The sequence below is a fragment of the Trichosurus vulpecula genome, chromosome 2 (genome assembly GCF_011100635.1).
Source record: "Trichosurus vulpecula isolate mTriVul1 chromosome 2, mTriVul1.pri, whole genome shotgun sequence".
NCBI lineage: Eukaryota > Metazoa > Chordata > Mammalia > Diprotodontia > Phalangeridae > Trichosurus > Trichosurus vulpecula.
Genome location: NC_050574.1, coordinates 380,272,800 through 380,300,700, shown reverse-complemented (window position 1 = coordinate 380,300,700; position 27,901 = coordinate 380,272,800). Strand labels below are relative to the sequence as shown.

The 27,901-nt window shown below is 36.9% G+C and overlaps 1 protein-coding gene across 1 annotated transcript in view; it reads left to right on the top strand.

Moving 5' to 3' along the window:
* Window positions 1–27,901, top strand: part of DSCAM (DS cell adhesion molecule) — a 776,379-nt gene that overhangs the window by 658,409 nt on the left and 90,069 nt on the right. Inside the window, exons 21-23 of the mRNA XM_036744150.1 lie at window positions 17,631–17,784; window positions 21,927–22,044; window positions 26,113–26,276. Coding sequence (XP_036600045.1) covers window positions 17,631–17,784; window positions 21,927–22,044; window positions 26,113–26,276 — 436 coding nt within the window. The remainder of the gene's footprint in view (window positions 1–17,630; window positions 17,785–21,926; window positions 22,045–26,112; window positions 26,277–27,901) is intronic.

Sequence of the window (27,901 nt, the reverse complement as noted above, 5' to 3'; positions counted from 1 at the left end):
ATTCACTTATATATATACATAAACATATATATATATATATATATATATATATATATATATATATATATATATATAATGCATATTCCCTTCAACTACCCTAATACTGAGGTCTCATGAATCATACTCATCATCTTTCCATGTAGGAATGTAAACAAAACAGTTCAACTTTAGTAAGTCCCTTGCAATTTCCGTTTCTTGATTACCTTTTCATGCTTCTCTTGATTCTTGTGTTTGAAAGTCAAATTTTCTATTCAGTTCTGGTCTTTTCACTGAGAAAGCTTGAAAGTCCTCTATTTTATTGAAAATCCATATTTTGCCTTGGAACATGATACTCAGTTTTGCTGGGTAGGTGATTCTAGGTTTTAATCCTAGCTCCATTGACCTCCGGAATATCGCATTCCAAGCCCTTCGATCTCTTAATGTAGAAGCTGCCAGATCTTGGGTTATTCTGATTGGGTTTCCACAATACTCAAATTGTTTCTTTCTGGCTGCTTGCAGTATTTTCTCCTTGATCTGGGAGCTCTGGAATTTGGCAACAATATTCCTAGGAGATTTCTTTTTGGGATCTATTTGAGGAGGCGATCGATGGATTCTTTCAATTTCTATTTTGCCCTGTGGCTCTAGAATATCAGGGCAGTTCTCCTTGATAATTTCCTGAAAGATGGCATCTAGGCTCTTTTTTTGATCATGGCTTTCAGGTAGTCCAATAATTTTTAAATTATCTCTCCTGGATCTATTTTCCAGGTCAGTGGTTTTTCCAAGGAGATATTTCACATTGTCTTCCATTTTTTCATTCCTCTGGTTCTGTTTTATAATATCCTGATTTCTCATAAAGTCACTAGCTTCCACTTGCTCCAATCTAATTTTTAAAGTAGTATTTTCTTCAGTGGTCTTTTGGACCTCCTTTTCCATTTGGCTAATTCTGCCTTTCAAGGCATTCTTCTCCTCATTGGCTTTTTGGAGCTCTTTTGCCATTTGAGTTAGTCTGTTTTTTAAGGTGTTGTTTTCTTCAGTGTATTTTTCAGTATTTTTTTGGGTCTCCTTTAGCAAGTCATTGACTTGTTTTTCATGGTTTTCTCGCATCCTTCTCATTTCTCTTCCCAATTTTTCCTCTACTTCTCTAACTTGCTTTTCCAAATCCTTTTTGAGTTCTTCTATGGCCTGGGGCCAGTTCATGTTTTTCTTGGAGGCTTTGGTTGTAGGCTCTATGACTTTGTTGTCTTCTTTAGGCTGTATATTTTGGTCTTCTTTGTCACCAAAGAAAGAATCCAAAGTCTGAGACTGAATCTGGGCGCGTTTTCGCTGCCTGGCCATATTCCCAACCAACTAACTTGACCCTTGAGTTTTTCAGTGGGGTATGACTGCTTGTAGACTAACGAGTTCTATGTTCTACGTTTGGGGGGGAGGTGCCAGCTCTGTCAGAGCCGCACTCCTCCTTCCCCAAGGACCCCCAGTCCAGACTGGACTTAGATCTTCAGCAGGCTGTTGCACTCCTGCTCTGATCCGCCACTTAATTCCCCCCACCAGGTGGGCCTGGAGCCGGAAGTAACAACAGCTGTAGCTGCCCCACCTCCGCTGCCCCCCGGGGCTGGAAGCCAAACCGCGAACTCCTTCCACTCCCGCAGCTTTTCCCACTAACCTTCTCCTCAGTCTTTGGTGTTTGTGGGTCGAGGGGTCTGGTAACTGCCGCAGCTCACATATTCAGGGCGCTAGGGCCCCCTCCGCCCGGCTTCTGGTCTGGATCGTCCATGCCGCTCAAGCTGGGCTCTGCTCCACTCTGTTCCCAGCTCCCAGCTCCCAGCTCCCAGCTCCCAGCTCCGTGTGGAATAGACCTCACCCAGAGACCATCCAGGCTGTCCTGGGCTGGAGCCGTGCTTCCCTCTGCTGTTCTGTGGGTTCTGCCGTTCTAGAATTGGTTCAGAGCCATTTTTATAGGTTTTTGGAGGGACTCGGGTACGGAGCTCACTCTAGTCCGTGCTTACCAGCCGCCATCTTGGCTCCGCCGTTTCTTTACTTCTGACTAAGCATGACTGGCAGATGGTCTTTTTCACTTAGATTCCACTGAAATAAGGGTACACCAGTCTCACCTTGCTCATCAAAGAGTCCATCTAACTCACCAATTGGCAATATTAGGTCTTGAATATTATTTTTAAATAGCTAATGACATTCTATAGAGCTGTTTTGTAGAGAGATAACTTGCTCATGTATCTCCATCAACTAAGTTGTGCTTAAAGTAGGCCCAAAATGACATCACTATGTTAGGATCAAGGTATAGTGTGTCTGACTGGCTGATCAGACCAACATGAACTCAGAAGGCTCTACCACACAGTGGGCACAAAATAGTCCACATGAACATTTGGAGTGAGAGTGTCTAAATGTGAGCATCTCACACTTCTTTTTAGTTACTGCAGTTCTGCTTTACTAATAGAGCAGAATGTCTTTTTTGAAGAAGGCCTGCCATGCTGGGTGGTCAGTCTTATGCCAGTATCTCCCATGTTTCAATATCAATTCCAAAGTTCTTCAGAGAGACCTTGGAAGTATTCTCATATCACTTCTTGTGACATCTGTGTGAACATATGCCTTGTCTGAGTACACTCTCTCAGTACAATTTGAATACTTGGCAGTTCAGCTCAAGAAAAGACCTCAGTGTTCATTACTTCATCTTGCCGGATGATCTCCAGAATCTTCCTAAGAGAATTCAAATGGAAGCAATTCATTTTCCTGGCATGGTACGAGTATACTATCCAAATTTCAGCTAGTAGACAGTCTGGAGCTCACAGACCTACAACAATAACACAATGTAGACCTTCAGTTTAGTAGACAGGCTAATGCCTCCTCTCCCACACTTTCCTTTGGAGCCTCCTAAACAGTGAGCTAGCTCTGGTAGTGTGTGTGTGTGTGTGTGTGTGTGTACCTCATCATCTACGTGTACATCCCTGGAAAGTGTACTGCCAAGGAAATTGAACTTATCCACAGCATTCAAAATATCTTCATTTGCTGTAAACCATGGTTCCATGTATGAATGGTCTGGTCCTGACTGGTAGAGAACCTGTGTTTTCTTGGTGTTAATTGTCAGGCTAAAATTAGCACAAGCAACAGAGAATCTATCCATACTCTTGCATCTCTGTCTCAGAGGCTGTGCTGAGTGCATAATCATCTGCAAACAAAAAGTTGTACACCAACTCTCCCTATATTTTATTCTTGGCTTGTAGCATTTTCAGGTTAAATAATTTACCGGTGGTATGGTAGCTGACCTTGATGCTATTTTCATCCTTGCTGAAGGTGTCCAACATCACTGAAAACATCATGCTGAAAAAGCATGAGAGCGAGCATATAGGTTTGCTTCACTGCATTGGTGACTGGGAAAGTGTGAGAGCATTGTCCATTATCCTGAACCCATAGAAACGTGCCATCATGAAAACGATGTGCAAAACTGATGAATTTCTCCAAGCAATCTGTATTTTGCCATTCAGACCTCAGTTCTGCTCCTGGAATTTCTCTTGGCGTTGTTTGGCAGCAAATATCATATCACCCATTCCTCAGCCCTTTCTGAAGCTACACTGGCTCTCAGGTAGATGACCATCTTCCAGGTGAAGGACCTGACTATTAAGGAAGACCCTGGCAAGAATCTTGCTGGCAATGACTAAGAGAGAAAATACTTCCATGCCTAACCCCCATGATTGTCACAAGACAATCTATTTCCTTTTACTTTATAGAGATGGACAGTGGAAGACTCCTTGAACTCCTGGGGGATAACCTCCTTTTGCCATATAACCCAGAAGATTTCAGCCAGCTTTTATATGAGCAGTGGACCCCCTGCTTTGTCATTCTCAGCTGGAATGGAACTCCCTATCTTGCCAAGCTCAGCTGGAAAGCACTAGGGTCTGCTACAAAAGAGAAGCCTAATAGCATTCTAAACTTCTTCAGTTGGAAGTTCAGTGAGAGAAGGATTGACTTCAACCTGAAGTACATGGTTAATGGCTTCAACATTGGTTGATGGCAATCTATTGAGAACACTATGGAAATATTCAACCCACCTCTGCAGGATCATGTTCTTATCACTAATCAATGTGACTCCACCAGTGCTAAATAGTTGAGATGTACCATAAGGTCTATGGTCCATAAATAGCTTTCACGACATCATAAAATCACCTTGAATTGTTACTATCAACATAAAAATGAATTTCATCTGCCATCCTTCTGAACTAAGAATCTTCTAAGCTTCACTTGAACTTTACTTTGGGTGGAGTTAAATTCTGCCTTCTTGATGAACTATCCTGCTGGTTATATAGAGTTCTCATTTTTTATTTAGTAGCTTCTGAATTTCCCCATTATTTTCATCAAACCAATTCTGATGTTTGAAACTTTTCTGGCCCAGAGTTGTGCAAGGTTGTTGGCCTCACTCTCTCTACCAGAGTCACCTGAGTCAGGGCAAGATGACTGGTAATGGTGTGGGATGCAGTGGATGACCTTGGCATCTTCAAAATCTAACCAAGCTCTGAGCACTCCACAGTACCTGCTTCTGTTGCCTACATGACCCCTGAAACAAATTGTTCACATTAACCTATCCTGCTGGGGCAAGTCTTCACATGCTTGGGGTGTTAGCTTCTTATGTTAACTCACCAATGGGTCTGAGGTCCATCAGTTACCCTCAACCTAGTTTAACCTCTCAGCTGAAACAGTTTTCCAGAGTGTGGCCACCATGCATGCTACAGCTTCATGGAGCAACAGGTGAGATTTGGGTGCCTGGTAGACACCAACGATGGAAAGCAGCCCTGAAAAGGGCTTGGCAGCTCTCATACCAGAGGGATTAATCTTCCCCAAACATCTATACACCCCAGCTCCACAACAACGCATAGAGTAACTATCCATCAGTCTGCTAATTTGCATGTCCCATGAACACCAAGATTTTTTGGCAAAAGTTTACCATCTTGTTAAAAGTGGCAGTTGTGTGGTTTGTCCTTCATCCTCAAAAAGGACGATAACATCAGGGAGATGATGACATGCCTTGCAATTGACTTTGATTTGAGTGGAGGAGGACTGTACAAAGTCACCAGCCTCACTTTGTCCTCTGGAGCCATCTCAGTCCAGTGGCCAGATATCAATCAGAACTACTGGAGGTGGCAGTACCTTTAGCAAAATCAGACAGCATCACATTGCTATTTTTTTTCAAAATTATTCTGGGCTGAAGTTGTTGCTAAGTATTAGGTCCTTTTAACTTCTCTCCTAGCCAAGAAATATACTGGTTTGAAGATCTGCAGTCTGTCCTCCTTCAGACACTTCAAAATAAGTCATTAGGGAGGCACAAATATCAGTGGGCAAGGTATAAAACCAACACCATCATTGCTGGTGAAATTGCACATGTATGATAGAAAAGCCACATGCTGGGCTAAGAGTTTTCTTCTAGTTTCAGTGTCCCTAACATGATGATCGGTGTGTAGCTGACATATGCAGAAAGTAGGTCTTCTTGAACCTAACCCTAATAGGTATAAGGTATTGTTCTAGAGTTTTTAAAGTTAACATCCCTTTGAACAGGATTTTTTCAAAGTCTGTCTTGATCTCAATCCTGGCAGGAAGTCCACACACAATCCTGGCAGGAAATACTTCTCCGATGTTACTTTTTCAACCATGCAAACCTTCTGAATCTTGATTGGATATGCCCTTACATGGAATGATCAGTCACTACCAGTGTTTGACTTTTGTTCTTGCTGTCTCCTTCCAGAGCTAGGAAGACCATGGAAGAGTTCCAAAGGTTTGCTAATACTTACGTTCTCCAACAGGAAGCTAGGTGGCAGAGTGGATAGAATGCTAAACCTGCAGCTGGGAAGACTCATCTTCCTAAGTTTAAATCTGGCCTCAGACACTTATTAGCTGTGTGACCCTGGCCAAGTCACTTAACTGTTTGCTTCAATTTCCTCATCTATAAAATGAGCTGGAGAAGAAGATAACATACTACTCCTGTATCTCTGCCAAGAAACCTGCAAATGGGATCATGAAGAGTTGGACATGATTTAAAAATTATTCAAAAACAATGTTCTCCAAATATAAAGAACTAATTAGTATTACTTTTCTTTGTATACAGTGAGCCTGTATCATACTTTTTGGTGCTAGCTGGAGCCTTCTTGGGCCAGTAAACTCTATTTCATCATAGCTCTTGTAGTAGAAATTTAGATTTGAAGATCCTTCCCACCCATTAATAAGCCATGTGACCTGCTTATGTCACAGGAAGCCTAAGTCACAGGTGGTGGGAGGAGCTTTCTGACAGGAAAAGGAAATTATGTTACAGGAAATGCTGAGAAAGAGAGAGAGCAATTATGGCTCCTAATGGCAGTCGTGATACTTGGAGCTGAACAGACTGAATTAGCTGTACTCTGAGATTGTTTTTGGGAAGTCCTCAGCAGGGGGTTGGAGAGGTTTTGGGATGACAAGACTCCATGCTGTGATATCATATATGGAATGCTTTACTGCTTTGATAGATTGGATAAGTGGCTTGTGGGATATGGTTCTCTGGTGTCTAAATAAATGGTTTACTTCTTCTACCTTCTATGTGGAGAGTCTCGTATACTTCGCAATACAGTACTAGAAAGGCATTTTGAAAATTATCATCTACATTGTTATTATTGCCTTACCAATACACTCTGTGGTGCATTTTTGACCCATATGTCTAATGGCATTATGTAAAATTTTCATAGTAATAGAGCAATGTAAACTGGGTAGTGCCAACTGCTTCCTGATGCTCTATGTGATCAGTGAGAGTCTAATATTACTTTGTTGTACAGCGCCATCTTCTGTTATTGTCTCAACAGTAAAATGCCTTCATGGAACTAGCATTTGAATCATTTTGATGTCAATTAATACTTTGGTTTGTACAGCTCCTTTCATCCTTCCTTAGTCATTTACTTTCTTTGCAGTCATTCACATACAACTGAGGTAAAGAAAGTCAACCCATTGAACCAAGGCAAATGGTTTCATGAAACTCCAAACTTTCAGCTATATTGCAATTTACTTACAAGCCAGTTCCTGTGATGTTACATATAATTTTTACTCTTTTAGGTATAATAATAATTCCAATGTCACATGTCTGCTTGTAATGAATGGTCAATCTGTAGTTGTATGCCGCTATCTCTTTCAAGCAACATTTAACTTGACGTTGGCCACAATATGTTACCAGCTTATTTCCGGTCTGTATTTTTAACTTTGACTACTCAGTTTTAAAATGTATTAGTGACAAACTATTTCAGAGTCAAAACCTCTAGCTTTATGTCACTCCAGCCTCTACTGAAAAATACAATTTCTTTCTGGTGACCATCACTGTCTTGATACAGAACTGCTCACAAACTCTCCACAATGGCATCAGTATATAGAAAATTTTGTGTTGATGGAGCAAAGATGGTGGAGAAAAGACAGGGACTCTCTTGAGCTTTCTCAAATTACCTTCAAACAACTATAAATAATGCCTTAAACCAAATTCTGAAGTGGCAGAACCCAAATAGAAGGTTAGTAGGAAAGGTCTATCACAGCAAGGTGAGAGTGGATCACAGGCTATGCCAGCTCAGACAGTGTTCCAGAAAAATGGAAGCAGGCCTTGGAGGTGACTGAGTCAGCAGCACCAGTGGCTGTTTGCAGTCTACAGACAGTAAGGAGTTGGACATTTGCTCAGAAGCAGATTATAGGGGTTCTTTTGCTGGCACCAGGGACAGTATTCTGTTCCATTGCCCATACTCAAATCCAGATTACAGTCCCAGGGCAAGGAGGAGTACTAGCACATCAGAGCTTGTGCCCTTTTGGGAGTGGAGACCCTGGTCACAGTTCCAGGGTGGAAAAAGTTTTGATCCCATGTAGACCAGAGCGTAGGACAGGAGAGTAGTAAATTCATCACTCCTAAGATCATACCATCTTAGAAGAATTGAAAGTTTATAGATGTCAAGAATTAGCTCTGAAAAAAGCTACACAATAAAATGAAGCTTGGGACAGTACTCCTTCTGCCCCAGGAGCAGAGCCCAACTTTAAGCAAAAAGTCAAGAAATAAGCTGGAAAAATGATTAAACAACAAAAGAGGTCCTTCCTACAGAAAGTTTTTATGGTGACAGGGAAAATCAAAAAATAAACTCAAAAGAAGGCAACAAAGTCAAAACTCCTAAATCCAAAGCCTCAAAAATAAACGTGAATTGGTTTCAGACTATGGAAGAGCTCAAAAAGGATTTTAAAAATCAATTTAAGAAAGGTAAAAGAAAAATTGGTAAAAGAAATGAAAATGATGCAAGAAAATCATGAAAAAAGAGTCAATAGTTTGGTAAAGGAGGCACAAAAATATACTGAATAACACCTTAAAAAATACAATAGGCCAAATGGTAAAAGAGGCACAAAAATCCAATGAAGAGAAGGATGCCCTAAAAAGTAGAATTGACCAAATGGAAAAGGAGGCACAAAATCTCAAGGAAGAAAATTATTCCCTAAAAACTAGAATTAGGCAAGTGGAAACAAATGACTCCCTGGGATATCAGGAAGCAATAAAACAAAATCAAAAGAATGAAAAAATAGAAGAAAATGTGAAATACCTCATTGGAAAAACAACTGACCTGGAAAATAGATTAAAGAGAGATAATTTAAGAATTATTGGACTACCTGATGTCATGATAAAAAAAAGAACCTAGACATCATCTTTCAGGAAATTATCAAGGATAATTGTGCTGAAATTCTAGAATCAGATGGTAAAATAAAAATTGAAAGAATCTACCAATCACCTCCTTTGGGTTTATCAAACACTAGGTTACCATGGTCATTCACCACTATGTCTTCTGTACTTAATCTGTTTCACTGATCCACCACACTATAGCTTACCAGTAGCAAATAGTTTTAATGATTGCCACTTTAAAATATAGTTTTAGGTGTGGTATAGCTAGGCCACCTTCCTTCACATTTGTTTTCATTAATTCCCTTCATACTCTTGGCCTTTCATTCTTCCAGATGAATTTTGTTAATATCTTTTCTAGCTCTATAAAGTAATTTTTGGTAGTTTTATTGGTATGGCACTAAATAAGTAAATTAATTTAGGTAAAATTGTCATTTTTTATTATATTGGTTTGACTTACCCATGAAAAATTGATATTTTTCCTATTGTTTAGATTTTACTTTATTTGTGTGACAAGTGTTTTGTAGTTGTGTTCATATAGTTCCTGAGTTTGTCTTGGCAGGCAGACTCCCAAGTATCTTATATTGTCTACAGTTATTTGAAATGGAATTATTTCTCTCTTACCACTGAGTTTTGTCGATCGTATTTATATATATATATATATATATATATATATATATATATATATATATATATATATATATATATATATATATATATATATATATAAAATATGCATGTGTGTATATATATGTATATATGTGTGTGTGTATATATGCGTGTGTGTATATATGCGTGTGTATGTATATCTATGTATATATGTGTATATATACACATACATATAAATGCTGATGATTTATGTGGGTTTATTTTGTATCCTGCAACTTTGCTAAAGTTGTTAATATTTCAAGTAGTTATTTAGTTGACTCTCTAGGATTCTCTAAGTATACCCATTTCATCTACCAAGAGGGATAGCTTTGTTTCCTCATAGTCTATTTTAATTCCTGCAATTTCTTTTTTTTTCTCTTATTGATAAAGCTAACATTTCTAGTACAATATTGAATAACAGTGGTGATAACGGGCATCCTTGATTCACCCTCAATTGTATTGGGAAGGTTTCTAACTTATCTCACTTACAGATAATGCTTGCTGATGGTTTTATATAGATAGTAATCATTTTAAGGAAAGCTCCATTTATCCCTATACTGTCTAGTATTTTTAATTAGAATGGGTATTGTATTTTGTTAAAAGCTTTTTCTGCATCTATTTAGATAAACATTATTTGTGTTGGTTTTGTTATTGATATGATCAATTATGCTGATAGTTTTCCTAATATTGAACCAGCCCTGCATTCCTGGTATAAATTCCACTTGATCATAATGTATCATCCTATTGCTAAAATCTCCTTGCTAGTATTTTGTTTAAAATTTTTGCATCAATATTCATTAGGGAAATTGGTCTATAGTTTACTTTCTCTGTTTTGACTCCACCTGATTTAGGTGTCAGCACCAAAGTTGTGTCATAAAAGGAATTTGGTAGAGCTCCTTCTTTGCCTATTTTCCCAAATAGTTTATGTAGTATTGGAATTAATTGTTCTTAAATTTTTGGTAGCATTCACTTGTGAATCCATCTTTGTGCCTCCTTTACCAAACTATTGACTCTTTTTCATGATTTTCTTACATTATTTTCATTTCTTTTACCAATTTTTCCTTTACCTCTCTTATTTGATGGCTTGTTCAATTTATTTTATTAATATGGGGTTATTTAAGTATTCTATTTCCTCTTCTGTTAATCTGGGAAATTTATATTTTTCTAAATATTAATCCATTTCACTTAGGTTATCAGATTGATCGACATATTCTAAGCCCTCTGATCCTGTAATGTAAAAACTCCTAAATCTACTGTAATCCTGGCTTTGACTCATTGATATTTGAATTGTTTCTTTCTGGCTGCTTGTAGTATTTTCTCCTTTACCTGTGAGTTCTGAAATTTGGCTATAATATTTCTGGAAATTTTCATTTGGGGATTTCTTCCAGGAGGTGATCGGTGGATTCTTTCCATTACCATTTTACTCTGTGGTTCTAGAATATCATGGCAGTTTTCCTTTATAATTTCTTAAAAGAGGCTATGCAAACTCTGTTTGATCATGACTTTCAGGTAGTCCAATAATTTTTGAATTATCTTTCCTGAATCTATTTTCCATGTCAGTCATTTTTTAATAAGATATTTTACATTTCCTTCTATTTTTTCATTCTTTTGATTTTGTTTGTCTGACTCTTGTTGTCTCATAGAGTCATTAGCTTCCACTTGCCCAATTCTCATTTTAAGTAATTATTTTTCTTCAGTTACCATTTGTACCTCCTCTTCCGTCTGGCCAATTCTATTTTTAAGGAGCTGTTTTCTTCAGTCAATTTTTATGTTTCCTTTACCAAGCTGTTGACTCCTTTTTCATGACTCTCTTGCACAACTCTCATTTCTTTTCCCAGTTTTTGTCTACCTCTCTTATTTGATTTCTAAAATCCTTTTTGAGCTCTCTGAGAAGGACTTTTTGGGACCAAATCATGTTTCTATTTGAGGCTTTGCATGTAGGCATTTTGCCTCTTCTGAGTTTGTGTTTTAATCTTTCCTGTGGCCAGTGTAGCTTTTTATGATTAGGGTTTTGTTGTTGTTTTTGCTCATTTTTCACCCTATTCCATGACTTTTAAAGTTGAGCTCTGCTCCTGGGGCACTGGGTGTTCTGCCTCAAGCTTCTACCATGGAAGGCAGGGGTAGAGGGTATAGGTCTTGTTTACTGGCTTGCTGCTGCAACTCTCCTGTTGCACTGAGGCTCTGGGGCTGGAAGCTCACTGGTTACATTAGGGCTGGAGGCCACGCAGCTGGTCCACTGTGCCACTGGCTGCCTGGTCTGGGTTGCTGATTTGTTCTGGGGCCAGGGGCCTCCCACTGGCTTGCCTAGACACTGCCTGTGCTGGGCTGCACTCCCCTTTTACCCAAGTAAGGTAGACTGGTTATGCATTCCTTCTAAGTTTTCCTGAGCTGAAAAATTGTTTTATTCCATCCTTCTATGGATTCTGTTGCTTCAGAATTTATTTAGAGGTTTGATTTAAAGTTGTTTTTAGGTAAGCTGGGAAGAGTTCAGGCCACTTCCTGCCTTTTCTCTTCCATGTTGGCTCCACATGAGTTGAATATGGTGGAATTAAATAAAAAAGTAAGGAATAAGAAAGAGGAAAGGGCAAGGGGAAAGGGAGAGGTAGAATGAGGTAAATTATCTCACAAAAAGGAGGCACAAAAGAGCTTTTAAAGTGGAAGGGAAGATGGGGGGTGGGGAAATGATACAACCTTACTCTCATCTGAATTGGCTCAAAGGGCTAATAACATTCATGCTCAAGTGGATCTAGATATCTATTTTACTATACAGAAATGTAGGAGGGGAAGGGAATAAAAGGAGGGCTGATAGAAGGGAGGGCAGATTGGGGGAGGTAAAAGTCAGAAGCAAAACACTTTTGAGGATGAACAGGGTGAAAGGAAAGGGAGAGTAGAATAAGTGGGGGGAAATAGGATGGAAGAAGATACAATTAATAATCTTAACTGTGAAAACATTTTTACAGAAAGTTTCTCTTCAATCATATATGGAGAGCTGAATAAAATTTATAAAAATAAGATCATTTCCCAATTGATAAATGGTCAAAGGATATGAACAGGAAATTTTCAAAGTAATTACAGCTATCTACAGTCATACGGAAAAATATTCTAAATCACTATTGATGAGAAAAATGCAGATTAAAACAATTCCTAGGTGCCACCTCACACCTATCAGAATGGCTAATATGACAGAAAAGGAAAATTACAAATGTTGGAGGGGATGTATGAAGATTGATTCTATTGGTGGAGTTCTAAACTGATTCAGCCCTTCTGGATAGCAATTTAGAACTATGTCCAAATGGCTATTAAACCATGCATACCCTTTGACACAGCAATACTATTGCTAGGTCTATATCTCAAAGAAATAAAAAACAAAAAAGAAAAGGACCCATATGTACAAAAATGTTTATAGCAGCATTTTTCTGGTGTCAAAGAACTGGAAATTGAGGAGATTCCCATCAACTAGGGAATGGCTGAACAAGCTGGGCTGTATGATTGTGATGGGAAAATATTGTGCTATAAGAAATGATGAACAGGGTGCTCTCCAAAAAACCTGAAAATAATGACATGAATTGATACAAAGGGAAATGAACAGAACCAGGAGAGCATTGTAAACAGTAACAGCAATATCACACGATGATCAATTGTGAACAACTTAGCTGTCCTTGGCAATACAATAATATTTCCAAGATAATTCTGAAGGACTTATGATGAAAAAAAATGATATCCATCCCCAGGAAAAGGACTTATGAAATCTGAGTGCAGATTGAACCATCTTTTGTTTTTTACCTTATTTTTCTTGGTTTGGGTTGTTCTGGTTTTCAGTTTTGGTTTTGGTTTTTTTGGTCTGTGTTTTCTTTCACAACATGACTAATCCGGAAACTTGCTTTGCATGACTGCACACGTATAACATATCAAACTGCTGGCCTTCTCATTGAGGAAGGAGGGGAAGGGAGGGAGACAATTTAAAATTCAGAAAAATTTTTAAAACAATGTTAAAACTTGTTTTTAATATGTAATTGGAAAAAAATAGAATACTAAATTTTTTAAATTGTCCACATAGGTTAATACTAGTACATCCTTGGGGAGTTAGTTGGTCCAGTCTTTAGAAGACTTTTAGAACTATCTTTTATATATTTAACAAAGAAGTTTCTTGATTTTAAGATAATTTTGCATTATTATCCATTTGCTTCTGTACCTCTTCAATCATATAAGCTAGAGCTATATTATTAGTGACTGAGCAAAGTAAACAAGTATATATTAAATTTTTCGTAACAACACCCAATTCTCTAGATCTTAAAACTTTTTTGGATGCAACCAAGTCAAGGTATTTGCATCTTTCCTGAGTGTTGACTGATTACTGAAACGCTAATCAAATATTTTATAGATGTGCTATTAAACTGTCATTTGTCCATTGAGCTTTTTTTTGCCTGTTCCCTTTTATTTTTTTCAATCATCACTTCTCAGTTTAAAATTCTAATCCTTTCTTCTCCAATTTGCTTATTTGCTTACTTCTTTATTTTTATCCTATATGGTTAAGTTCAGATTTATAGGCTGTCATCCTGAACTGCATCCTGAGCACCAATGCTCTTCAGAATGCGTTATTACATTTCTTCCTTTTTCTACTGGGGTACAGAAGAGTCTTAAATTATTCAGATATCCTTTGTATTTGAAGGACTTTATCCTCATGTCTTATAGAATTTTTTTCTAAATTGTATAGTTAAACTTAATCATACATGTGTTGGAATTTGCAGCCTTAGGGTTTTTTTGTGAATTATTTCGATTGGTAAATCATTTTCTACATTCAGAAGTTCTGGGCAGTTCTCTTCTATTATTTCCTTTATTATGGTATTAAGGTTTTTTGTTCTGACATGTTCTTCTAGAAAGACCTAGTTCTCTGTAGATCCTTAGATTGTCTCTATGAATCCTGTCTTAGAGAGCCATATATTTTCTTTGCATAGTGAACATATTTTCTTTTAATATTCTTGTTTTGGTTTCTCTTCTTCTATGCTGTCTTTTATTTCTGTGTCTTTACATTACCAATCTATCGCTCTTTCTTTTATTTCTACAGTGATGTTTGCCATTGTAGACTCCCCTTTTTCTTTTTTGCTCACCATTCATGCCATGTAGGACATAAATTCTGCTCTCACAATTCTCATTTTTCTTTTATCTTACTCAGGAACAATGTGTTGTAACTCCTTTTTCTCTTCAAATTCTACTGGGCCCTCTGTCTCATCAAATGTGGGATTATTTTCCTTTGTTTTGTAGTATTTGAGCATAGATGCTTGAACTCACTTACCAAATTTGGAGGTCATATTTCCTTCTAGTGTTACTGTTTTCCTTGTTGATTTATCTGTTTATATTCAAGGGCTTTGAAAGTTCTTCTTCCTGGAATCTTTGGTCCTTTCAGTCTATCTATGCCTCCCCCACCCTATTTTCTTTATTGCTCACTTCCAAGTCCTTCCTCTCTGATCATGGTTGCCTTGGAGCTAGATCTCAAAGTGTCTCAGCCTTCCTGTCACATTGGAAAATTCACAGTCCACCATTCTAGGTGTCTGCCCCAACTGACTTTTGGGTGGTCAAAGTTGGCCCCAGCTGGATGCCGTGCTCTTCCTTCAGTTTTGGTGGAGTAATGCACAGCTCTCCTGTCCTGGTGACCTATCCCACTCCCTTTGTTCCTTAGTTTTCTGGCCTGGCACTTTAGAGCCCACTATCCGTGGCACCAGAATAGGCTGATTTCTCCAGCCCTGGTAGAGGCTACTTTCCATGGCATTGGCAGAAACTACTTTCCCTGATACTGGCACCCTGGCAGTTCAGAATAACTGATAGTCCAGGGCTTTGCAGCATTTTTCTTCCAGACTATAGTACCTGGCAGACTTTTGCTCCTCAACGGCTATTGCCAACCTGGCTATTGAAGTCACAGGAAACTTTCATAGCTTGGAACTGGGGCCTCTACGATGGGAGGTAGGACTGGGGTGTAGTGGCGGAGTTTGATGTAAGCCTGTGTCATATCTTTGGGTCCACTAGTGTAGCCTCATTATGGTTAGGGTACAAGGATGGGTACTGGGGTGCTGAGAGAGTTCAAAATCAGCATCAGTTCCAGGATTTCTGATTTTTTTCCTTCTTTTTGATTCTGGGTATCCTAGACCATGGAAATAGTTGAAGTTGCTTTATCTTTGGCATATAATTTCTTTTTTAGAGAGGTCTGAGATGCCCTGAGGATCACAGAATTTCTAGTCCACCATCTTGTTACTCATATGCCCTGGAAGTTGTTACCTCTAGAGGTTTTAGTTCGGTTAGTAAATTTCATGTAATTCACTAACTGACTAAATTTCATGTAATTCACTAACTGACTAAATTTAGATAAACTCTAATCATGAGAGTGTACAGTAAAAACAGTAATACCAGCAAAAGTATCAACAAGGTGATCAGCTGTAATAACATCATTCCATTTCTATGTCAACACCAAATTATATAACGGCTCGTCATCATCAAACAACACACAAAAATGTGCATATACAATAAGAGAATGTATGGATTTGTCACATTAGTAGTAATTACACTAAGAAAAATGGGAAAGCAAATTAATTCATTAAATATTTTTAATTAAAAAGCAAAATAGCATTAAAAATCAAAATGACAATTTTAATAAGGGAGAGAATAAGACATTAAAACAATAAATAAAAGTGTATCTTAAAAGAAATCATACATTAGAAATGAGAAAACACCCAGAAAAATTTTACGTTTAAAAGAAAATTCAGTTTCCAATAATCTTCAAGAGTAGCCAATGTTGAGCTAAATTCAATTTTAAACTCAAGCTATAAAAGACAAAAAAAGAAGATAAAATACCAAAAAAGCAAAATTCGGTAAAATAAAAATTAATATCCCTATAATATGGATATATTAAATGTATTTAGCAACAATTCAGTAAATACTGTTTAAGGGAAGAAAAATAATTAGAAGAATAAATTCCTAATGCAGAAAAAATTGATTCAAAGTTTAAAAAGTATATCCTTGATAGAGTACCCAGTTTTCAGGTTGTGCTGTGTAGTGATATTGTCTGAGCATGTACCTTTTTCTTCCCTTCCCAACAAAAAAAGGGGAGGAAATGATTCTTCTCAGATCATGACTTTCTTCTCCTACTGTTAGTCCTCTTCTACTCCCCTCCCTCTCCTCTTTGCCTAGGACCTAGATTTTATCTTACATCCCCATGGATTGTGAAGCCGCACCAGAATACAATTATTCTGGCCTAGGGGCAAATGGCTCCAGTTCTACCTGGATCGCTTTTTCTGCTGGGTTAACAAGTTATAAAATAAGACCAGAGAGAGAAAGCAAAACTTTCCTCAGATCCAGCAGCTTTATTCCTAGTTCTTTGTGATCACCATCCTCCCCATCCTGCCCACCCCCTCCCCCAGCTGCTGTTCATTACCCTCTCAGCCACTCTTTCCCTAAGTACCCATCATTATCACCCCCTCAGCTGCCAGCTCCTTATTTCTCTCACTGTGCCTATTAAGTAGGCACTTAATAAATGCTTGTTGACTTCATTTGTCAGGCCTCTCCAGCTCTCCCCAGACTGACTACAGGCGGATTGAATCACTGAAGTTTTGAGGTTCAAAAGTTCCTTCTGCTATAGAAATGCCATCTCCCTTCCCCATGATTATGATTACTCCAGTTCCTTCTAGAGTGCGAAGACCACAGTTAGCAGGATTCTAAATCGGGACTTCAGTTCTTTTATCCTTCCCATAGACAGAGCTTGAATACTGAGGTTACACTTATTACATTGTTGGTCCCATTATCTCTGGGCCTGGCCTATAACATTTTCCCCCAACTTTGATGCCCTGAGGAGTTTGGGGAGTCTCTCTTCTCTGCCATAAGTGGCATCTGGTGGGGGTAAAAGGCATAAGACTGGAAAGATTGGAAAGGTATGTTGGGCAGGGGAGAGGGAGGTTATCAAGGGCTTTGAAAGCCAAACAAGATTTTATATTTGATTCTGGAGGTGATAGGGAGCCAGTCAACTGGATTTTATCGAGTAGGGAGTTGATATACTTAAACCACCAGCACTACTACCAACACTGAAGCCTTTTCATGATGACACTCAAAATCCTTCATTGGTTATTATTAAACTCATTTCTCCACCAAGGTCATAGGGTTTAGAGCCAGTAGGGACCTTAGAAATCATCTGAGGCTTAGAGGCTTAGTAACTTATCCAAAGTCAGTAGCAGAGCCAAGGTTTGAATCAAGTGCTTTTATTCAAAAGCCCATGCTCTTTCCACTCCTCAGACTAAAATGTTCCCCCACATAATCTAAGTTTGACTTTTGCCTCTAAATGTGGAAATATTTATGTCTCTTATTACAGGTTAACAGTGAATTTGAAGCATCTCCTGATGCATTTTCCTACAGAATTCCTAACCTGAATCGGAATCAACAATACAGTGTCTGGGTGGTGGCTGTGACTTCAGCAGGGAGAGGCAACAGCAGTGAAATCATCACTGTAGAGCCATTAGCTAAAGGTACACCTTTCTTTGGGTACTAAATCAGAAATATACTAAATATAAGTTTTTTGATTGTCTTAAAAGTTGAATGCACCATTCCAAAGAGTTAGAGTTTTCCAGGGTAAAGAGCACTGAACTTGGAATCTGGCATGGATCATAGGATCCTAGATTTAGAACTGGAAAGAGACCTTAGAGGCCATTAAGTCTAAACCTCTCATTTTACAGATGAGGAAACTGAGGCTGAGAGGTTAAATGACAAGCACAGGATCACACATCTAGTAAAGTGAGTTAGGTTTCAAACTGAGGTGTTCCTGACCCCCCAGTCCAGCACTCTATCTACCTGTGCACCAAACAGTTCTGCTTCTGACATTTACAGGTTGTAGGACATTGATTGGTGATTTAACTTCATTTACGATGATAGGATGTTAGAACTAGAAAAGTCCTTAGAAACCAGCAATCAATGAATGAATCAACAAGCATTTATTAAGTCCTTCCTTTGTGCCAGGCACTGTATTAAGTGCCAGGGATTTAAAAAAGAAGAATTGGTTCCTACTTTCAAGGAGCTTAAATACAAATGGAGCAGACAATGGAGGTGCAAATAATATGCAGAATATATACAATAGTAATAAATGTGTAACCATCAGGTGTCATCGAACAGGGCAAAATCTGACTCAGCAGGATTTTTCTCACCTTTTAGAAAGGGGCAGACCAAAATTATCCTGGACCATACCTTTCTCTTACCATAGGGCTTGGCTTTGAACACTACCTCTCTTTGTTCATTACATCCCAACTCCCATTCAAATATCATCATCATCATCATCTTGTCTAGCATCCTGGAAGTAGATATTGCATAATAGGTCTGAGTTAAAGCAACCCAGCCAATTAGAGATAGATAAACTAGCTCACAATATTAACTCAGGGTGAATTTTTGCCAATCCAAGTAACTAATTTTCTTTGCAAAAGTAGAGAGCTTAAAATACAGATCAATTTTAATAAAATTCATAAAAGCTCCAAAACAGCATACTTTTGAGCCTGTTCTAATCAGAGAAGTTTACACTCTATCCTACAGGTTATAGTGAACTACTGGAGTTTACTGAGTAGTGGTAGTTAGGTGACACAAGGATAGAACACTGGACTTAGAATATTGGAGACCTGAGTTCAAACCTGCCTCAGATGATGACTGTGTGACCCTGGGCAATCACTTAACCTCTCTATGCCTCAGGTTTTTTCATCTCTAAAAGTGGAATAACAACAGCACCCATCTCTCATGGTTGTTGTGATGATCAGCTGAGATAACATACAAAGCACTTTGTAAACCTTAAATTGCTATATTAAATAGTAGTTATTATTATTATTATATATCTAAAAATTAAATTCTCTGACCTGTTAATTTTTTAGTCACTAGATTTCCCCATCTACACATTCTATATGCAAAGATTTTGTCATTTTGATTATATTTTCTACTACTCATCAACACTTTCCCTCATTCATCTTTACTCTCTCCCTCCTTAGAGATTTCTTTTTATCTGACTATACACATTCTTAGATCTCCATTATCCTTAAAACAATCTTTCATTGCCTCACATACTTCATCCAGTTGCTATTCCTGTTTCCCATTCTCTTCCACTCCCCTTTGCCTTCACTCACTTTCTTCTTGTCTTGCCTTATCAATTTGTATTGTCTTAATTAAATAACTTATTTGTAAAAAAAAATGGTGTTTTGAAGGGTTTCAATTTTCATCTCCATTTGTTGTTAAAAGGGATTGAAAGTCAACCTGCCAGCCTCCAGGTGTGTCACACTCATAACAATCCTTTTATTATTGCAAAGTACTGGAAACTAGGAGAGATGCCCATCAATAGTTGAACAGATCATGCTATATCAATGTAACAGAATATTATTATACTGTATGAAATGATGAAATGTATGGTTTCAGTGAAACCTGTGAAGACATATGAATTCATATAGACTAGAGTGAACAGAACCAAGGAAACAATGATATAATGATGATAACACTGTAAAAATAAGTTTGAAAACTTAAGAACCTTCATCGATGCAATGACCAATCATGAGGACTAATAATGAATTATGTTGCCCATCTCCTGAAGGAAGGAGGTGATCTCAAAATGCAGAATTAAACATATACTTTTGGACATGGCCTACATGCAGAATTGTTTTCCTTGTTTGTACAAGGATATTTTTTTCTCTTTTCAATGGGAAGGGGATGGGCAGAATTTGGTGGTTGAGCGAAGGCCAAAAAGAAAAAGGAAAGAAATGATGTCTAAAACATTTCAAAGAAAATATACAAAAGAGAAGAGACTGAAGTTTCAAAGAAAGCACAAACAGGATTGGTTGGAGAGTAGAATGCTGAATTTATGATTTCATTTTTTTGAAAGCAGGAGATACCTCATAGAGATTTACAACTTCATAAACAATTCCCTCTTTATCTTTTTTGGAAATTATCCTTTTTCGTGTTTGTTAAATTCATGCTATTTTTTGTGGTCATTTACAAAACAGTATTTAGATAGACAGCAGATATCTGAATACCCTATTTAGCTCATTCTCAAAGCTCTTTCCCACTTCCCCCAGGGCAATTTAGTAGTTAATGCTTGCTGGGTTGCAAATTCCCGTTAAAGGATAATAGAACGATTCCACAAAGGACTGACCCAGGGAGCTTATTTATTCTGTGGGGAACCCAGAGCTGGCTAGAGAAACTCTAGATGTGCAAGTTAATTTAGTAGCTTCTTCAGGAAATCTAAACTTCTCTCTAAAAAAAGGAATTTCTGGATCTCATGACCAACAAGATGGAAAATTATATGTTTTATTCAGTCTCCATTAATTCTACAACAGTCAGAAAAAAGGAATTATAGAAGTAGATTCAGAAAGCAAGATGTTCAGCAGCAAGGTACACAAAGCAACCCAGAGACTTGTGCCTTGGGAACAACTCAGGAATTTACCTCCTGCTGAAGAATCTCTGCCACTTCTGCCCTTTCCCACATTATCTTGTTAAAACCAGCATGAAATATTGAATCAGCCCAGCCATGTGAGGTGGGGAGAAATATGGGAAGGGGAAAGAATCAGGTTCCCTTCTGCTTGAAGTGATGCCTAGGTTAGAGAACCCCAAGGGATCAGAAGCTCTGCCAAAAACACCTACACAGGCCCATAAAAAGGGGCAGATGCTAAATCAGCCCAACAAGAGAAAAAAGGAACCAAAAAGACTGGAGCAGAGGGCAAAAGTGCATGGCCACATTGGGCCTAAGGGGAAAGGAGACTGGAATCCAGCTGGAGCCAGTCCTGTCTGTATATAAGCTATTATGGAAGGGAACAAGGTTCATGGAAAATAAATTCACCAACATGTGAGGAGGTTGATGTAGTTTCAAGGTATAACCTAGGGAGTCTCAATCAAACAGAGAGGAGTCAGGAAGAGATCAACAGGCAAATCCTAGGAAAAAAAGCTAATATCAAAGGAACTGAGGCTGAGAAAGGTTATGTGATTTGAACATGGTCACGCAGCTAATAAAGAGTCTTAAGCAACATTTAAATTCAGATTCCTAGTGGCCCAGGAAGGAATTAAGGGACAGGCCTCAAACTATGTCATAAAGCAACAATCATCAAATCTATTTGGTGCTAGTTAAAAAAAATAGATCAATGGAGAAGACAAGACAAAATGAGAATCAGAACTAATAGAACTTAATAAACCCCAAAACATAAATTACCTAGAAAAGAGGTTCCTATTGATAAGAACTGCTAGAAAAATTTGAGATCTCTCTGGCAGAAATTGCATTTAGGCTAACATCTTATACCATATTCTAAAATAAATTCAGTATGTATTACATGACCTGAATGTCATAAAAGTTGCAATACAAGCAGATTATAAGACTTTTCACAGCTTTGAGTAAAGGATGAATTAATAACCAAAAAATGAATAGAAGCAAACAAACTCATAAAATTGAAGTTTTGCACAAACAAAATTAATGCAACTAGGATAAGAATAGAAGTAATAGACTAGGAAAACATAGAGAAATATGTGTAAAAAAGGTGTGTTATTAATTAACTACATTTCCCTAGCCTTTTACTTTATGCCATTATGTTTAAGAAAACCAAAATCTATCCTGCATTAAAGAGAATCATATAATAATATTCTTTTGTTTTTCCTCCTTCAGCTCCAGCTAGAATTCTGACTTTCAGTGGTACTGTAACTACCCCATGGATGAAAGATATTGTCCTCCCATGTAAGGCTGTTGGGGATCCATCTCCTACAGTGAAATGGATGAAAGATAGGTAACCAGCAACATAAAATATGACTTCTGAGAAAATATGAAAATTGTCTGAGAATAAACTACATGATCTATGTAGGCACATAAAAATATGTGTGTTGCCCTTACCTTTACTTTAGAACTTTGGCTGTTATCCTCTAGAAAATCCTATTAGATATCACTGTTGTAAGGATTGACCTCCTAATAATTCTTCCATTCTCTCTCTCTCTCTCTCTCTCTCTCTCTCTCTCTCTCTCTCTCCAATCAATTCTTTATATAGTTAACAAAATACTCTTTCTTAATGACCACTCCCCTACTGAAGTAGCTTCAGTAGCTCCCTGTTTCCTTTGGTGTAAAATGTAAAATTTGTTGCCCGGCATTTAGACTTCCTACAATATGATCCCCTATCCCAACACGCAATTCCTTTTTTATATTACTTACCTTCCTATTCCTGCAACATGCTCTTTCCTCATCTCTACCTGTTGGAATCTTTCTCCCTTCTAAGCCCAGCTCAGGCACCATCTACTAAATCAGGTCTTACCTGATTACCCCCAGCTCAAAGTGACTTTTTCATCCTCAAGTTTTCTTAGGTCATTTTTACTTGAACATCTATTTCACACTTATTCTGTTTTCTATTGAATTTATTTGTATACATATCCTCCTCCACTTAGACTAAATTGCAACTCTTTATATCCCTGGTACCTAACACAGTGTTATGCATTTTTGTTGTTGTTCAGTCATTTCAGTCATGTGCAATTCTTCATGACCCCATTTGCGGTCTTCTTGGCAAAGATACTTGAGTGGTTTGCCATTTCATTCTCCAGGCATGTTTTTACAGATGAGGAAACACAGCTATTGGCCAGGTCACACAGTTATTAAGTGTCTGAGAACAGATTTGAACTAAGGAAGATGAGTCTTTCTGACTCCAGGCTGGGCACTCCATACACTACACCACCTAATTGCCTCATGTTATGTATTTAATGAATATTTATGGAATTAAATCCTCCTATAATCTACTTCCTAAGAGAAATCTTTGTTTGATGCCAGATTATTGCTATCTTTCTATATATTCTATGAAATCACTGGAAACTGCATTAATATTAATAGTTACAAATGGTAAGGTAGGAGAGAGATGGGAGAAATATTTTCTTTGAATTGGAAATTATCTGCTCTACTTCAACCCAATATCTAGTTAACATTTTAGTTCAAAGGAGAAAGTATAGATGAAACTCACTCTACAAATAAAGACTCTTCCACTGAAGTAGTGAAGAAGAGACTTTCCATGAAAAAAACCATAGCGGGGTACCACTAGAATAATTACACAATACCTACAAAGAAAGCCTTATATAAATAGATATCTTTTACATGAAGACTACTGTAGTTATGAAAAAAACCCAGCACTTTTAAAATGATAGCATAAAGGAAATGAAAGCTCTGGAGAAAAAGAAATGAAATAAGAGTAAACAGCTTAGTACAAGAAGTAAGAGACTTTCTGAAAATTAAAATGGACCGAACAGAAACTAATGAGTCCATAAGATAACAAAAAATAGTAGAACAAAAATTTTAAAACTAAAAAGAAAGAAAATACCAGGTATCTACTATAAAAAATAAGTGACCTGGAAAAAAGTTCAAGGAGAGATAAACACTGAAACTATGGCCAAACTTGAGGCCTAAATTTTTGGAATATACCAAATCAGTGCTTAGGAAACATCATATATCTTTGGATATTTTTATCAACAAAAGAAAGAAAAAATGAATTCATGAATTAGGAATAGAACTTTTTTAAAGTTAATAAAAAATCCATCTAAATGCTAACATTTAATTCTGAAAATCAAAGAAGAGATTGACAAAGTGAAAAGTGAAAAGAATATTTGATTGCTGAATAAGATTAGAAACTTTTAAAGTAAAACAATAAAATAGCTAAGCCTAGTAAATAAACATAAATAATAAAATAGCTAAGCCAATCAACTAAAAGGAGAGAGCAAAACCAAATTTTCAGTGTCAAGGAAGAATCACAACAAAGAAACCATAAAAAGGAAATAATTTTAAAATATTTTGCCCAATTATATGCCAGCAAAACAAACTGTTTAAATAAATAGATCCATATTAAACCAAAAAATGTAAAATGGATTAACTGGAAAAATAGTTTAAAGGAACCCAATCTCAGAAAAATAAATTGAACAAGCCATATATTCTTTCCCAAAGGGGAAAAAGATGGATTTATAAGAAAATCCTGCACAATATTCAGAGAACAACTAATTTCGATACAAACTAAATTAATTATTTTATTCAATGTCATACCAATAAAACTATGAAAAGACTGCATCATATAATTAGAAAAAATATCAAAATTAATGTGGAGGAATGATAAAGATACCCAAAGGAATTAATACGGGTGAATTGGCAACATCAGATAGACCTCAAACTAATCTAAAAAGCAGTAATCGACTATTTGATACTGGTTGAAAAATAAATTGAATCAACCAAACAGATAATATGTACAATGAACAAGCAAACAAACATGGGAACATTGTATTCAATAAAATCAAAGACCCCAACAAAATCTCACTATTCAACAAAAACTGCTGAGCAAATTGGAATGCAGTCTGGCAGAAATTAGATATAGTCTAACTTCTCCAACCATATGCCAAAATAAATTCCAAATATATGGAAAAAGTTTCTGCACAAATAAACTCAATGCAGTTAAAATTAGAAGCCAAACAATTTATTGGAGGGGAAAATGCATGTAGTAAGTTCCTTTGACACATATTATCCAACATATTACAAGCTGATTCATATACGTAAGAGCCATTTCCCCATAAAGAATCAAAGGACATGAACAGATAGTCCTCAGAGGAAGAAATCCAAGCTACTAACAGTCATGTGAAAAAGAATGTTCCCCATCATTAACAATTAAAGAAATACAAACTAAAACAACTCTGAGGTTTCACATACATGCATGAAATAATGTACAATGACAAAAAAGGAAAAACACAGTTGTTGAAGGGTCTTTGGGGAAACAGGAACACTAACACACTGTTGTTGGAGCTATCAACCTGTTTAGCCATTCTGGAAATCTATTTTGGCATTCAAAAATGCCAGTCTTACATACCCCCAAAATTTCTAAAACCTTTGTACCCTTTTACTGAGGATAAAGGATACATTTATATTTTGTAGCTACATTACTTAATATAGATATCTTTGCAGATATGCTTTGTAGTCCAGAACTTTTCACACAAAATGTGCTTTAAAAGAGCAGAAAGCATTAGGGCAAACATAACCTAGTTAAAATTAATCTCCTTATAATTGAAAGTCAAGGTAAATAATGAAACTGGGCTAAATTATACATTTTATCACTTGGTCATTCTTTAGGTCACTAGGTAATCATTTGGTGTGTCTGTGATGTATCTCTTTTGACTGCATATAAATCATTAATTCCTTAAAATGTGGAAAGATTCAATAATTGTAAAGTGACTCCACCAAGGACAACCAAAGTAAACTGAAGTTAATACTTTATAAGATTCAGTGAATTACCCCTGGACCATTTTGACTCAAATGACACTTTAATCCAAAGAATCCCACTTTGAAGAAATATGCATTTGTGTTGAATGTTAAAAATAATATAAGTTCCATTTGGGTAGCAAATATAATAGACAAAGATCTTAAAACAAAGCACTGTGTAAGAGAAATAAAAATTCATTAGTTTAATTCTTATTAATTACATTATCATATATCTATGTCAATATTGTATATGAAAGAGAGCACATGGAATCAGGAAAAATCTAAGTTCAAATCTTTTCTTTCATACATACCAGCTATGAAACCATGGGTATATCACTTAATCTTTCATTGCTCCAGATAACTCTAAGCTTTATAAAGTAACACAAAAATTTCTCTTCCTCATTGGGCATAGGAAGTTTCCACATCAAAGAAATTATAGTTCCAGACCAAAACAAATAAACGAAAATATGAGATTGTATTGTCTCCAAATTTCAAGTTAGTTTCAAAAGGAATCTTTATATTTTCCCCTCTATTTTGACTAATTTTGATTTTAACTTGTTTAATTTGTTCATATTTTTTTCCTGTGAGGTAGTAACGGGATGCCCAGTCTAGTAATGGTTGATGGGCGAAGAAGCATCTTCAGCAATGGCAGCTTTGTCATCCGTACTGTGAAAGCAGAGGATTCTGGGTATTATAGCTGCGTTGCCAACAACAATTGGGGATCAGATGAAATTATTTTAAATTTGCAAGTACAAGGTAAGAAATTGTCCATTTATTGGATAATTTTTGTTGGAAAAATAGCTTATATGAATAAATAGTTAAGAAATAGAAATGGGCAGCTAGGTGGTGCAGTGAGCAGAGCACCAGCCCTGGAGTCAGGAGGACCTAAGTTCAAATCTGACCTCAGACACTTGACACACTTACTAGCTGTGTGACCTTGGGCAAGTCACTTAACCTCAACTGCCCTGCCTTCCCCCCTCCAATATGTATATACCTATTTGAAGTAATTTGGCTATACTCAAAGCATAAAACAAGCACCAAATTTTAGGAAGGAAATTCTCTAATAAACAGAATAGCCCTTATGCTCACTTTGTATCAGAATTCATTGAAGGAATAAGGGATTAGACTTGTTTTTTTTGATCCCAGGGGGAGAATTAGGAGCAAGGTGTGAGAGTAGTTTCAGGGAGTCAGATTTAAGTTTAATGTAAGTCCCCTGAAAGTGGAATGGGCTGCTTCAAGCAAGAATTGCCAGATTGTTTGTCAAGATTATTGTAGAGGAGACTCTTACTACATGTGATGACTCTGCCTAAAAAGCAATATTTATTGAAGAAAGCAGAAAACTACTTTATAGTTATACGTTTACAAGTCTTAAGTGAATGACTTCATCTATCTCTGATTTCCACATACTACTTTATTTTCTGTCAATTTACAGCATTCCCATAATATTTCAGCTTATACTTCAATATGTTCTTATGACGCTTTCTTTAGCCCTCTCCATACCATAATATAGCATCTGTTCAAAAGGAAGCATGCAGAACATGTCAGAAGAAGTAGTTTTAATTGGTTGTTACTATAAGAAGACAGCAAGGTTTTCCCTGCCAGACAATCAGGTTTTTCCACTTATTAAACACAGAACCAAAGTAATGGTTTTGTTGCTTATAAATATGCATAATAAAGAAAGGAATGTGAACTAGGTGGGTAGAGAACATAGACTTTGACTCTTAACTTTTTATTCAGGATTAAGTTCATTTTCATGCCAAACCAAAATGATATTGAATATGTTTAACCCTAAATGGCATAAGTTTTGCCTATATATACACACACACACACACACACACACACACACACACACACACATATATATATGTCAGGAAGAAAATTTGATGGGTAGAAAGAAAAGTTTTCTTTTATCAGTGAGAGGTTCTAGACACTATACATCAGAAGTTTGGTCTCATAGAGTGTTCACTTCACATTTCCACTATTTTCAACATACTGCATTTACTCTAGCATCTGATTCTCCACCAGTGCCATTCTCTGACTGCCTATCTCCAGACAACATGATTTTCGAATTCAGTGAAAAATTTCAGTTCTGTGTTATAAAATCTTTAGTCTAATATTGAAGATTTCCAGGCTACTAAGTTAATAGATGAATCCCAGCTTACTGTCAATTTATAGCATTATGTAGTTCCAAAAAACAGTACATAATATCTTGTATGTATGATACAGAGGGTATTGGTTGACATTCTTAAGCATTTTTAAAGGTGCTCCGTACTTGTGATGCCTATAAATTCTTGTAACAATTAGTCCACCATGATTGGAAATTAATCAGTAAGCATGATGCCATCAAATCCAATAATAACTATTTTTTCAATGAGGTAATA